We start from the raw sequence: 12,023 nt of genomic DNA, 5'->3' as shown, positions 1-12,023 counted from the left end.
TGTCTCCTCCGCGTCTGTGTTCTCGGAACCACCCAGGGATACATCTGACGTCGGTCGATCCGTCAACCCAAGTTCCTCGGAAATGGAACTCAAGATGCTGGTTCCAAAGGCGGAGAGGAGGGATGATGCCGTTGAAGCAGGGATCGTAGAGTGGGTGGACATTGTAGTAGATGTAACAAAACGTATCATGGGTGACAGTGAACGTGGGAACAGTGTTGAGGGAAGGATCTTCATAGTAGGCACTGGGAAGATCGCAACCATTAAAGTTAGCGATAGCATGAGGAGTCGAGGTATGGGACAATTTAGGGAAGAAGTCGGTTAAATAACCATGGAAGGCAAGATGGAGACCCAGATAGAAGAAGGGCGACTCGAAACCAGGAAAGTGGGGCATTTGTTGCCATGCTGTTTCCACAGTGTCGATGGGGACAAGATAAGTCGCAGGATTTGGCTTCTTGAAGAAAGCAACCAAGGAAGGTACCGCCTCTCTCCAACCCGTACAGTCGCATACGTATAACATCTCAATGTATTCTATAATCTCTTTCACCGCATACTTCCGCCACTTTACTTCATACATTCCATCACGTTGCTCAGCAATAGCGAGCTCAAGTTTCTTCATGACGACCAAAGACATCTTTTGAACAGATTAGTTCCTGTTGTTCGACAAAGCAAACGAGTTTTTAAAGTAAGGCGAACTCAGCGTTATCGTCATCGATGATAGCAAGAACAGGCTCAGGATTGAGCAACTCATTGACAGCCGCAACATCCTCAGGAAGAGGAGTAGGTGCCCGACATGGAGAAGGTGGGTCACGTGCTTCAACCTTGTCATAGGGCGGAACAGGATCTAGATCAGCATCATGGTCGATATCAGGAAGATGGAAGTGAAGGTAATGAGGGGGCGGAGTCGGAGGACGAAGAACGAGACGCTGTAATAGCGCTCTGCGAAGTATCTGTTCTTGTAGCAGATTCTGTCGCCTTCACCACCAAGTGGAGAGACCTAGAAAAGAAAGCCAAAAGGCTACCGAGTGGAGAAAAAGCTCGTGTAGATTAATCAGATCATAACCACCATAATGAAGTAAAAGAACCGCCTGGTTAAGACCAGCAGCCAGCAACACAGCGAAGACTACTACTACCATTCCTAGCACATCTAGGCCTACGACATCCATCGTGATATGCCTGTCGGCAGTGATCGCTCGATGCAAATATCGCAAATAGCTTGCCACCTAGTTATAGGCGGGGCTCATAACCTATTGCGCAGAGGAACGGGAGAACGAAGAGCAATAGACAAGAACACTTGCCTTTAATCAGAATGGTAGTAGCGTTTGTTGATTGAAGTTTGAGGGGCTCAGTTGTTGAGTAGACAAGTGAAGAACGAATGAATTGTTCGCTTCGATTCGATGGGGATTGAGGAAGAAATCCCCAAGTTTATATACATGAGTAGGTACGCATGGACCAGTAGCGTAAAAGGAAACTACTACTCAGTATAGTAACGAATAGCGCAGAAGGTCATGGAATATGACGTATGATATGATGTCATTGTGACATCATTGTGGAGCTGATTGCTAATGGAATGTCATGTGATGAACAACGTGTTGATACATGTGTAAGTCTGGAACAATCTAGATGTCGGAACTATTTTCCAACATGGCCAACCTCTCTTGGGCCCCTCAAGTGACCAAAGTCATTGTTTCCCCTTCCCCTTCCCTGTCTCCGATCTCCCAACAAACACAGGATTTGATAACTGGGCAAGTAACTGGATATGTATTGAACCCAAACTGACAAACATCGACTACAGGACTATAGTGTGATGGGCGATGAGGTTACGATCACCCAATCTCACTCAGGCCCCTCAAGCAGCCAAGGCTATGGATTCCCAATCCCCTTTCCCAATTTCCCAACTGATGCAGGATTTGACGATAGGGCAAGTAATCGTATTGTTTATGTATTCAAACACTAGCTCACAGACATCAACTACAGGAATGTAACGTGATGGGCAATGTGATTACAATCAGCCAACAACATCCTAGCCCCTTAGGCATGACATGGCTGTGTCTCGACAATCATGCCCTGGTGCAATTCCATCAACTTATGCCCACTTCATCCACTATGCAATCCTGGTCCATCATGGATTTCCATGAGCTCCAACAGCATACCGAACACCCACATCACCCTGACCTTCTATTCTCTGGTGAACTATCTGTGCCGCATGACACATCCTTAACTACAAATGACTATGTAGCTGCTCATGTTCCAATTAGGTCGAGCCACCCTGGAGAGGCTACCAGAGGGGAGGCATTTGATTGTATTCATATCGTACCAGATACACGGTGAGCTGCTCAGAAGGCAGCTAAGGCATCGCAACCTGTCCATTTACCCCCAGTCCAAGCTCTAATGCTAGCCACTAATCCTCCTACCAATGTGATGACTGCACCTGTTGCAACCCAAGCTCCCACTGTCGGAAGCAACACAATCCCCAAGTTTGCCATCAAAAACATGAAGAAGGAGGCCTGAAGCCGTATCTGCCATTACTTTGTTATGATGCAGCCACTGTGGTCAAGTGCCAATGCAGAGTTCATCGAGCAGCTAGCTGTGGAGCTCGCAGGAAGGTTTCTCAACAACTCAAGTTGTAAATTCCTTTCTTTATTAATGGTTAACGAGTCTAAATCGCGTCATATTGCAGGTATCTGGCTCGAGAACAAACACAACAAAGATAAATTTCATGCTGCTGCTAAACACACTCTGAACAAAGTTATGACAACATTCAAGACTGTTGCCCGGATCATGATCAAGGACGCTTACAGCCTGAGGATTCCAATCAACATGCAGCGTCCAATCGGCACAGTCTGGTGCCCAGCAATTGACCAGCTCCTTGACAAGTGGACTTTCACAGATGCCACGATCACGGTATACCTCACTCAACCAATTGGGAATTCATTGCGGCGCTGACCTTGGATATAGCTTCCAACAGGGCAAACATTGTGTGCCACTTTCCACCACCCTGCTGTGAGTACAATAATCCACGAGACAATCCACTCTCCCCAAGGGAAGCTATCAAATGCTATCCCACCCGATACAAGAAATATCGATTGTCTTATTGCATTCACCATCACCATCATCTGATGGGCTCTTGTTGCTCTCAAAAGGGGTCGAGAACCGGAGTTTGAGGTGGACATCTACAAACTGCACTACCTTGATGCATGGCGGCACATTCAGACTGTAAGGGGGGATCTGGATCTGTCAACACACTTCGAGAAACTTACCTTAGACATCATTCAGCGTGGACAAGAACTACTCACACATTATGTTGACCCAGCCTCGTAGAATACAATTTCCTGATTGATGGTGTATTTGAGTTGATAATCTCGACTACTAGTAAAGGCTGATAATCTCAGATAATTTCGTCGGAACCTTGATAAGACGGCAACCAGACTGCACCAGTGCATGCCATAATACCAGCTACACAGTTTTAAGACCTTACCAAACGGAGGCATCCATACGCTGCTCATCCCCTCGGGTAATTTTGAAGATGGCCCTATATCACCTAGCGAACTTCTTTCGGTGGTATCCACTCCGGTATCTTGCCCCATTCAAACCTATCGCTTTCAAATGCTGCCCTCACCTCTGGCGGTATTATGTCAAAGTAGTTCGGGGGCAGTAGAGGGAGAAAGCGATCAGACTCTGGTTTACAATGAACCCTGGATTTGGCCAGCGCGAAATCTGGGGTGCCAGAGGAAGGTTTTCCCGTGCCCGAAGTTGTCGGTGAAGGAGCCATCAAACCCGCAGCAGGGAACGCAGACACAGGGGAGGGAACAGGAAGCGTCGAGGAAGTGTATCCGAAAACTGATGTTGAGCTTGGTGCAAAAGCGGAAGCCGGTTGTGATGGCGCGGCAGGGGCGAATGCAGACTGTGGTTGTGTGGTTTGCGCTGTAGAGGGGAAGGTAGCTTGGCCAAACACAGACCCTGTGGCAGGGGTAGCTGCTGCAAAACCAGAAGGTTGCGCAGAGAATGCAGAAAAGCCACCCCCACCAAAGGGACTGGAATTGGCCGTAGTGGAGCCGAAAGCACCCGATCCTGGTTTGATAAGAGATGATTGCCCGAAGGCAGGTGTCGATTGTGCTTGGTCAAACGCTGAGGTGGTCTGGGGCGATTGCCCGAAAGCTGACTTGGGAGCCTGGCCGAAAGCCGACGTGGCCAGAGAGGGCTGTCCAAACGCTGACGTAGGCTGAACTTGTCTAAATGCAGAGGTCTGGCCGAAAGCAGAGGTAGGCTGAGAAAATGCCGACTGCGTCTGTGAGGGTTGCCCAAAGACAGATGTAGGCTGTGTAGTGCCAAAAGCTGAACTGGTCTGCGCGGCCTGACCAAAGGCGGAGGGACCCGCTGGCACGTTACCGAAGCCACTCTGGCCAAAGGCAGAGGTGCCCGGCTTCGGACCCATTGTGGGTTGGTTAGATAATGTTCCGAACGCAGATGAGGACCCAAACACGCTTGAAGGTATGTTCTGGCTCAGCTCGGAGGCTCGACTATGAAGTTGTGGGATGTTATCCCTTGCAGTAGCGTATATCTGGTCTGCAGTGGCCATCTTGTCTGCCTCGTATTTAACCTGTTAGGTCAAGCCAATGTCAGCGTTAGTACCGAGACATGAACAGAAGCCTACATATTCATTGGTAGTCCCTGCTTTCACAGCTGCAACAGCTTTAACGCGAAGCTCTTCCGGCGACTCATCCAATCCACTGATCAGAGTTTTCTCGTGCTTTGCAGCACCGTATGACGATAAAGGCCATAGAGGTTTCTCGTTCAAAGGCGTGACGTCGTTTGTCAAGGATTCCGTCCTGCCAGCCATTTGAGCTCGGGGATAGCCTTGAAAACAGAGTAGTCTCACGTGAAAAGTAACGCCTTGTTCGCATTTGAATTGGCTGCCCACGATTGATCTGACAGATAGATGGTAAGGTTTCTTGGTGGTCAGTATCGCAGAGTGTATCAAACTCACTTCCAAATTGTGGTTTAAGCGGCGCCCTGGGGTGCTCATTCTTACACCTATCGCCGAATTTGCATGCTCCCCGTAGATAGTACTGGCACACCTGCTGTTGCTTTATTCGACGTGAGCACAAGCAAAACCAGCCAGTAAAGAATTATGCTCACCATGGTAGCGCATTGCAGCCTTGGCAGACTTGGGTGCTGCCCAAAGGGGTAAGGACAAACATATGTAAACAGACGTATTACCTTTAACCATGGTGCGTGCAGTTGAACAATATTTGCTTGGAACTCTGCTGAATCTGGGCGGTAATCCCAAGACAATCTTACCTTGCGTTTATGATTATGCAGTGTAGCATCCACTTCTAGAGCTCTTTGAACTGCGCTGAATTCCCCTCATAGATATGTAACCAGCTCCCCTTGGCAAGCCAACCTAGCACCCGCGATTCACATCATTGTGATGCCCCTGCTTTATGATACTGCGTTAACCTTGCTGCAATATCAACCTAATGTTCTAGATTTAAATTTTTAGCCTGCGGGCCTGTTTTCTTCGATGTAGCATTCATTTCGTTGAGCAAGGTGAGTTGCTATTTAAGCCTACAAAAGACAGTTTTGGGTCCCTGTATGGTTCCCATTGCAAGGTCCGTTCCTGCTGTGCTTAGATCTGCTGCACACATTATTATAACCCTCCGTAGTCCACCTCAAGTGCTTTGTATCCGTAATCAAGTTATGGTAATTGATGCGGTTCTGTATTCAAGAAGTGGTGCAGGTCCAGCCTATTATGTGTCAATAGCTGTGCTTCTACACGCGATCTTTCCAAGACTTACTCCAATTAGACACAGGTGGGTCAGCGTGAATATTGCCGGACCCGCCGTCATGTAACTGGGGACTTGCACAGTAAAGTTCTGGTAGAATCCCTGACCCTGCGCCAGGATGGTGGGATTCCAGGGGCCTGCATACAGCACATTGCCAAGTTCGCGGATGGCTGTGGACAAAGTTCGTTGGGGCAACTGTCGATGGCCAGTGCAATTCCTACGTCAATGCACGAGGCCATGGAATACTGTGCAGCATAAGCATCTTTGGTGATCGCTTCTTGCTTTCTGTTTAGATAATTATCGGCAGGATGACTCGCACTTGGAAGGTTTCGCCAGCTTAGAAAACTGCGCCACTGGTAGGGTATCCCAGTTCAATCGTTTGAGCGGCACTAGTTGCTACGGAGTATGCAAAAATAAGAAGGACTGCGAAGATGTTCATGCTTGCGCGACAAAGAGTGGGTTATCGCTCAAAAGTTGTTTCTTAAAGGTAGAGAGGATAACGCGTTTGGACTCTGACTCTATAAGCCCTGGGGATCCGTTACTTCGTAACCCTCGCCGGTGAATCTTCGCCGTTTGTTCCTTGATGCTTCCACAAGAGACACGACAAAACACTTCCGAGACCACCATTTCGCCACAGTAAGGAACATGCCCCAGGCGTGGACTATAATGCGTCCAATGACCAATAGAAGTCAAAGTGGTTAATGCCCACAGACGTCATATGGGCTAAACGGGATCGCTACTGACCAGCCTTCGGGCATCGTTGACCGTCTGCATTGACAACCGTCTTGCCGAACACGCATTTGGTCTCGGGGCATAGTGAGTCCTCGTGATTATGTCAGTAACAGGCTGTGTTCATTTGAGTTGTGCCACTCAGCAACTGATGGCTATCAAGGGCTGAGTTCTGTTCATGCTTTCGTTTTCCGTCTACCTACGGTCGGAGGACCCGACTTCAAACATCCTCGTAAATATCCTGCTCTGCGACTGTCTATATCATCATTTTCACACACCAACTACACCTTTTGAAGGAATTCATAACCAAATGCGGGAGTAAGTTGCCCTCCACGACGATCACAAGGCACACGATTTGTGACCCTTCCGAAAGTTCACGCAGTGGTTACGCTCACGTTCCTGAACTCTGAAGGGAACAGCTCCCTATTTGCAGATGAGGTTAGCCTTTCATTTACCTGAGGCAGTGCGCTAACGTACCCCCAGCGGCCAGAAATGAGAGGACCGGCTAGTGACCACGAGCAGGCAGCATAGTGTAGACTGCCAAGACAGGAACTTTGTTGGTGCCGAAGTAACGTTCTCCACATCAGGCAAGTGTTGCAGAGCAGCCATGGCTGGCGGAGGCGGGCTATCCTGTCTGATGACCGTTGCTTGTGGTCGCACCTCCGGCGGAACTGTTGTAGGACTTTAGATGACAGTATGCACTCAACTGTGCGCTTTTTTTGCTCAGAACAATTCAGATCCGAATCACCAATCTAACTTCAATTGGACTCAAGAACATAGAAACAGTACGAGTCAGCTCCTGGAATGTCCTGTAACGACTACCATATACAAAGAAATATAGTCCATTGTTCGATCCGTAAGTACTTTGCAATGTTGTATCATGACTGGATGGTCACAGACGCGTTCCTAAACTCCGTGAATGGGACCGGGCCAGCCTAGATAGGTCAAGTCAGCATTACGCTCTCCATCACAAAAAGTAAGTTAGCATACTCCGAGCAGGCAGAAGTGACTCAAAGTAAAAACGGCCGGTCCAGTTGTAGAGTATTGATTCAGCTGGAAAGTGAAATTCTGGTAGAAGCCACCCTGAGCGTGCCCCGTGGGGGTCCAAGGTCCAGCATAAAGGACATCCCCGAGTTGGTCAGTAGGTTGCGGACACACTCCGTTATTGCAGTTATCAATGGAAAGGGCGATGCCGATCTGGATAACAGATGCCAACGAATCCTAGAAACGCAGATGGACGTCTGCTTTGGTATGCATGTATATGATGGTCTTGACATACCGGCTGAACAACTTGGACTGTGAAGTTCTTTCCAATTGTCAAGACGTCTCCGTTCTTGGGGCTTCCCAGCTCGATCGTCTGGCCGAGAGCAGAAGCCACTATTGTGGCGAGTACGGTGACAAACGCGTAGAATTTCATACTGGACTTGAAGATATGAGGATCCTGCAGGAGAGGGGTAATGGAATAACGAAGAAAAGTAAGCACGCCATTTTTATATCACAACTGATAGCGGTGACATTCCCCCGTTGACACCCCGAGGCTGTGATGTCCTTTATGGTATCCGATCAGTATGTCGCCAGATTGATGGGATGCCGGGTTGAATTGAAGCCAGATCTAGTCAGATTCCGAGCTCGACCATATGGTCACTCATCGCTCATGGTTGGCGGGAGTCATCGACAGCTGGGTTCCTGTTGGACTAACGTCTTCATTTCCGATCTCGTAGGCAACTATCCGACAAATGTGAGCAATTGGGAAATTGTACTGTGGCCCAGGTTTGCTACGCTGCTGCCAGTGTACATGGAGTCCAAAACTGATAAAAGCGATCATCGCTTACAAATAGGGTTGGGGCCTGACGCGTTCTCCGCAACGCCTACACGATTACCTTGTGAGCCAAGAACTCAGTCCACTCATTCTCCCCCCAGGAACTCGAAATCTCGTTGGCAATGAGCCCATCCCATAAGGAAGTGGGTGACACGTGGACTCCGTTCTGCCGAGAAAACTTAACTGGTAATCGTCACGAGGTCAGTCATAAATGCATAGATGGTCACTGGGACCACATGTGGGTCACCAAACGTACTCGTGTATTTCAAGTCATCAGTAACGGCTATGCCCCCGTTGGGATGTCCCGGTTTGTTTTTGAGTAGTCCCTTAAAGTCATCCACCTTATCCGCTGGGATGACTGAAGCAGCGACTTCAGCAAGTTTCTCGCGAATCTGGAGCGGAGTCAAGTTGGAGACAGGAATGTCGAAGAACTCTTCCTGTCTATCAAAAAGCTAGACAGGTTTAGTACATTATACTCAGATCCCATAGTGTGCGTATACTTACTACCCGCGAGAATTTCCAGAAGTGCCCAGGCGCAACGCGGAGAACCTGCGAATTTTCGTTAGTAGACAATTACGGCCAAGCAGGTAGGCATCATACAGCAAGTCCTGCCTCATGCGTGTAAGTAGAAGTGGCATGCCAGGGCTGGACCTGGAGTCTCATGATTATTTTGACTCTTCCATCATACTTTCCACCATTTTCCACCAATGGCTTAAGAACGGTGTCGATCGTACGTGACATTTTTGCACTGCCATATGCAAAAGCTTTCAGACACATGTCATGACAAGAATGCTTCCACTAACCTGAAAGGGCAGACATAGTCGACTATGTGGTGCGTTGATGTAATCAATATTAGCAACCAGAACACTCAGGGGTGCCTGCCGACACAATGACTCACGGAAGACATCCAAGGTATGGGGAGCCTCGTAGCATCCCGCAATGACCAAAGGTCGAAGAGTCGGTTGCAAAGCCATTTCAAAACTACAGCTGATAGAAGAAGTGAGCCTCAAAGGTGACGGTTGTAGACGGCCAGATGACGCCACAGCAAGCTTGATCTTATCATGACTTTACCGTCACGTGACCAGACACGGTGGATAAGAGGAAGTGTAGAAACGTGTTACAGGCAGAAGTATGTACTACCTTGGGCTATTCAGCTGGGACAACTATGCTCGGATCCTCCAATGAACATCGCACAGGCCAAACCAGCTGAAAAAAACGGCGTGCTTCTCTTTCCACGTAATTTCAGAAATACAACCTTATGTGGATCCCATTCTATTCAGGGTCTGCGTTGACGATGTCTTACACAGTGTATCCCTCCGACCTTAAGAAACTTTCCCCGGTGAAAATGGAGGGTGACCCTCCGAAGATCTGGTGGTACCCATGTCACAGTGTGGGAGGTCCTCCATTTGGTGGCAGGACTCCTGACATTGGAGGGCGGCTGCGTGGAGCGCAGCGTGCTGACTCTTGGCGTGCCCTTAATACTTGCTGTGCATTGTGCAACATCCAATGTAACGAAATGGTCAGCGCGCAGCATAAGCACGTATATGTATTTATCTTACCCCTGGAGGTAGTTCAGGCCTCAGGGTCCCCCGGATCCATGTCACGTCTGGCATTGAAAGCAGGAAAGCTATATGGAGGTTCGTTGACGGAAATAGAAATCAGACTTCTGGTGCTCTATACCGTATTATTGGAATACGTCGTCTTCAGAAGTCAAAGTACAGTAACAATAAAGACAGGGAAAGCATTGCTTCATAAGGAAACTAGCCATACAACTTTCCGAATTCCGCACATGCCGCTCAGCACAGACCAGCACAGGCCAGCACACTCTGACGCGCTCTTAATTGGGTATCCATTGCCTATCACGTCGCGTTTAGGTGAGGGAGGGAGAGCAGTTAAAAGTGCATCTGATCTGAAGACAAGTGTTAGAGCGGACATATGACAGTTCCTTTTTCGACGTTTTTGTTAGAGCTCGTGCAAGCCGTATCAGCTGAGGATGGACAGCGTTTGGCGTACCTCCTCAGACCAACAAGCCCACATGGAAAGGATTTGGTGAAAGAGTTCAGGAATCCATCGGTACGTCCGAACTTCGATGCACGGAAATCACACAGTCATGTTCACCGTGACCAAGCGTGAGGCGTTGACCTCGCAGTACGGCGGATCCATCGACACGCCGTGGGATGAGATTGCTGTGCGATATGTTATGGTGACAACACATGTCGCTAGAAAACGACCGGGAGAAGCCTTTAGTGAACAGTCACAGCTTATATCGTACGTGGGCATTCTCTACTTCTCAATCTGAAAGATAAGATGGGGTTCAGGCTATTTTTTCGCTTCTTTACTCAAAATACAGGTTGGACACTGCCTGCCCTATTTTCCATGCTGCGTGACTTGCGAGATCTTGCACATGATGTAAGATCGTTATGAGCACCCGAGGTCCACAACTAACAAACGGGACCAGGCGGATTTCAATGGAAGGTACAACGGGCAGAATAGCGAGTGCATGGAGAGTGCTGCTGGAGTAGTCGCAAAAGCTTTCAGTATGTGTATGACGGATAGGTATGTACCCCCCTGTTTTGTATTCCGCACTGTTAACTGATCTGCGTGTCTCATCGAGGACGTCACCCCCGGATCTGTCTCGCAAGTGGGGAATATACTATGTTGTCGGCCTCATTATGAAGTGTTACTTTCGCGTGAGTCGAACGTACTGTTCTCCTCCAACAGCTAAGTGGCAGGAATCAGGTTAGGCGAATAAACCTATCAAAAAACATATTGCGAGCGTTGGAGGCGAATCCTGACATACCCCAGTTGTCTGCGTACCCTCGTTCACATCAAGTATGTCGAGATTTGACGACGCGACAACGCAGACGCTCTACTAAATCATGATTTCTCCAAGGTCACCTACCGGTACTACTTGGGCATGCTCAGTTTCCTGAACGAGGATTATGCAAAGGTAGAACCCTATGCTGATACCTGTCCTCACATCTACTTATGCCTCATTAGGCTGAGCAGGAGCTCACCCTTGCGTTTTACCATTGTCACGTTGACGCTCACCGTAATCAGGAGTACGTTCGCTCACGGCCACCTTGATTCACGGCTGATGCGCACATTCATGTCCGAAGGCGAATACTCACGTGCTTGATTCCTCTGCGTATTCTGCGTGGTCATCTGCCCGCAGCCGGGCTCATGCAGCGGTTTCCTGTACTGGATGAGTTATTTTCAACTTTTATTGCCGCAATTCGCACAGGTGATATTTCCGCGTATGACGCTGCTCTCGAACGCTGGGAACACCGTCTCGTTGAACTTAATCTCTGGATAACGATTGAGAAGGCTCGCGAGCTCTGCATCAGAGGTCTGTTCAGACGCGTGTGCGTATTGATTGCATCCAGCCCTTCACACATAGCTAAGTGTTTATGTGATCAGATGGGTAGCCACCGATAGAAGCACCCGAATCCCAATATCGATGTTCCATTGTTCACTGCGACTGTCAGGAAACGACGTGTCGGTGGAAGAGGCGGAGTGTTTTGTCGCAAATATGATATATAAGGGATACATGAGAGGATACATACATCTCTCACGAAAAGCAGATGGCAGTTTTGGCCAATGCCAACGCCTTCCCCAGACTGGGAGATAGGCCCACGCCCTATGCACTGCTATAGCACTGCCCCTCACAATATATTTTGACACGGGTGGTC

General features: G+C 48.7%; 5 protein-coding genes across 5 annotated transcripts; 2 read left to right on the top strand and 3 right to left on the bottom strand.

Moving 5' to 3' along the window:
- Window positions 1-2,451: 2,451 nt before the first annotated feature.
- Window positions 2,452-3,417, top strand: F5J12DRAFT_789533 (uncharacterized protein). The gene is made up of 4 exons (XM_051743782.1): window positions 2,452-2,623; window positions 2,678-2,901; window positions 2,956-3,213; window positions 3,274-3,417. The coding sequence occupies exons 1-3, from the start codon at window positions 2,533-2,535 to the stop codon at window positions 3,115-3,117; spliced, it is 477 nt and encodes a 158-aa protein (XP_051605306.1). The 5' UTR covers window positions 2,452-2,532; the 3' UTR covers window positions 3,118-3,213; window positions 3,274-3,417.
- Window positions 3,382-5,172, bottom strand: F5J12DRAFT_1723 (uncharacterized protein). The gene is made up of 5 exons (XM_051738230.1): window positions 5,137-5,172; window positions 4,985-5,084; window positions 4,877-4,925; window positions 4,652-4,826; window positions 3,382-4,597 (listed from the first exon to the last, which is right to left on the bottom strand). Exons 1-5 carry the CDS (start codon window positions 5,137-5,139, stop codon window positions 3,539-3,541), a joined length of 1,386 nt encoding a protein of 461 aa, XP_051605305.1. The 5' UTR covers window positions 5,140-5,172; the 3' UTR covers window positions 3,382-3,538.
- Window positions 5,173-7,255: 2,083 nt separating this feature from the next.
- Window positions 7,256-8,184, bottom strand: F5J12DRAFT_1641 (uncharacterized protein). Its single transcript, XM_051738191.1, has 4 exons — window positions 7,996-8,184; window positions 7,792-7,935; window positions 7,503-7,733; window positions 7,256-7,447 (listed from the first exon to the last, which is right to left on the bottom strand). Exons 2-4 carry the CDS (start codon window positions 7,927-7,929, stop codon window positions 7,391-7,393), a joined length of 426 nt encoding a protein of 141 aa, XP_051605304.1. The 5' UTR covers window positions 7,930-7,935; window positions 7,996-8,184; the 3' UTR covers window positions 7,256-7,390.
- Window positions 8,185-9,357, bottom strand: F5J12DRAFT_1640 (uncharacterized protein). The gene is made up of 6 exons (XM_051738190.1): window positions 9,230-9,357; window positions 9,135-9,156; window positions 8,932-9,079; window positions 8,836-8,880; window positions 8,588-8,783; window positions 8,185-8,514 (listed from the first exon to the last, which is right to left on the bottom strand). Exons 1-6 carry the CDS (start codon window positions 9,303-9,305, stop codon window positions 8,381-8,383), a joined length of 621 nt encoding a protein of 206 aa, XP_051605303.1. The 5' UTR covers window positions 9,306-9,357; the 3' UTR covers window positions 8,185-8,380.
- A 571-nt stretch (window positions 9,358-9,928) lies between these two features.
- On the top strand, window positions 9,929-12,023 carry F5J12DRAFT_789498 (uncharacterized protein; the record flags this gene model as incomplete). Its single annotated transcript, XM_051743781.1, has 12 exons — window positions 9,929-9,935; window positions 10,274-10,404; window positions 10,460-10,599; window positions 10,650-10,740; window positions 10,790-10,887; window positions 10,946-11,021; window positions 11,071-11,163; window positions 11,225-11,281; window positions 11,332-11,393; window positions 11,451-11,696; window positions 11,752-11,854; window positions 11,889-12,023. The coding sequence occupies 12 exons, from the start codon at window positions 9,929-9,931 to the stop codon at window positions 11,985-11,987; spliced, it is 1,203 nt and encodes a 400-aa protein (XP_051605302.1). The 3' UTR covers window positions 11,988-12,023.

This window comes from Pisolithus orientalis (assembly GCF_024613125.1).
Source record: "Pisolithus orientalis strain OTSU chromosome Unknown F5J12scaffold_1, whole genome shotgun sequence".
Lineage (NCBI taxonomy): Eukaryota > Fungi > Basidiomycota > Agaricomycetes > Boletales > Pisolithaceae > Pisolithus > Pisolithus orientalis.
Note: the sequence above shows the minus strand (reverse complement) of the source record. Positions and strands in the feature narration are given on the sequence as shown.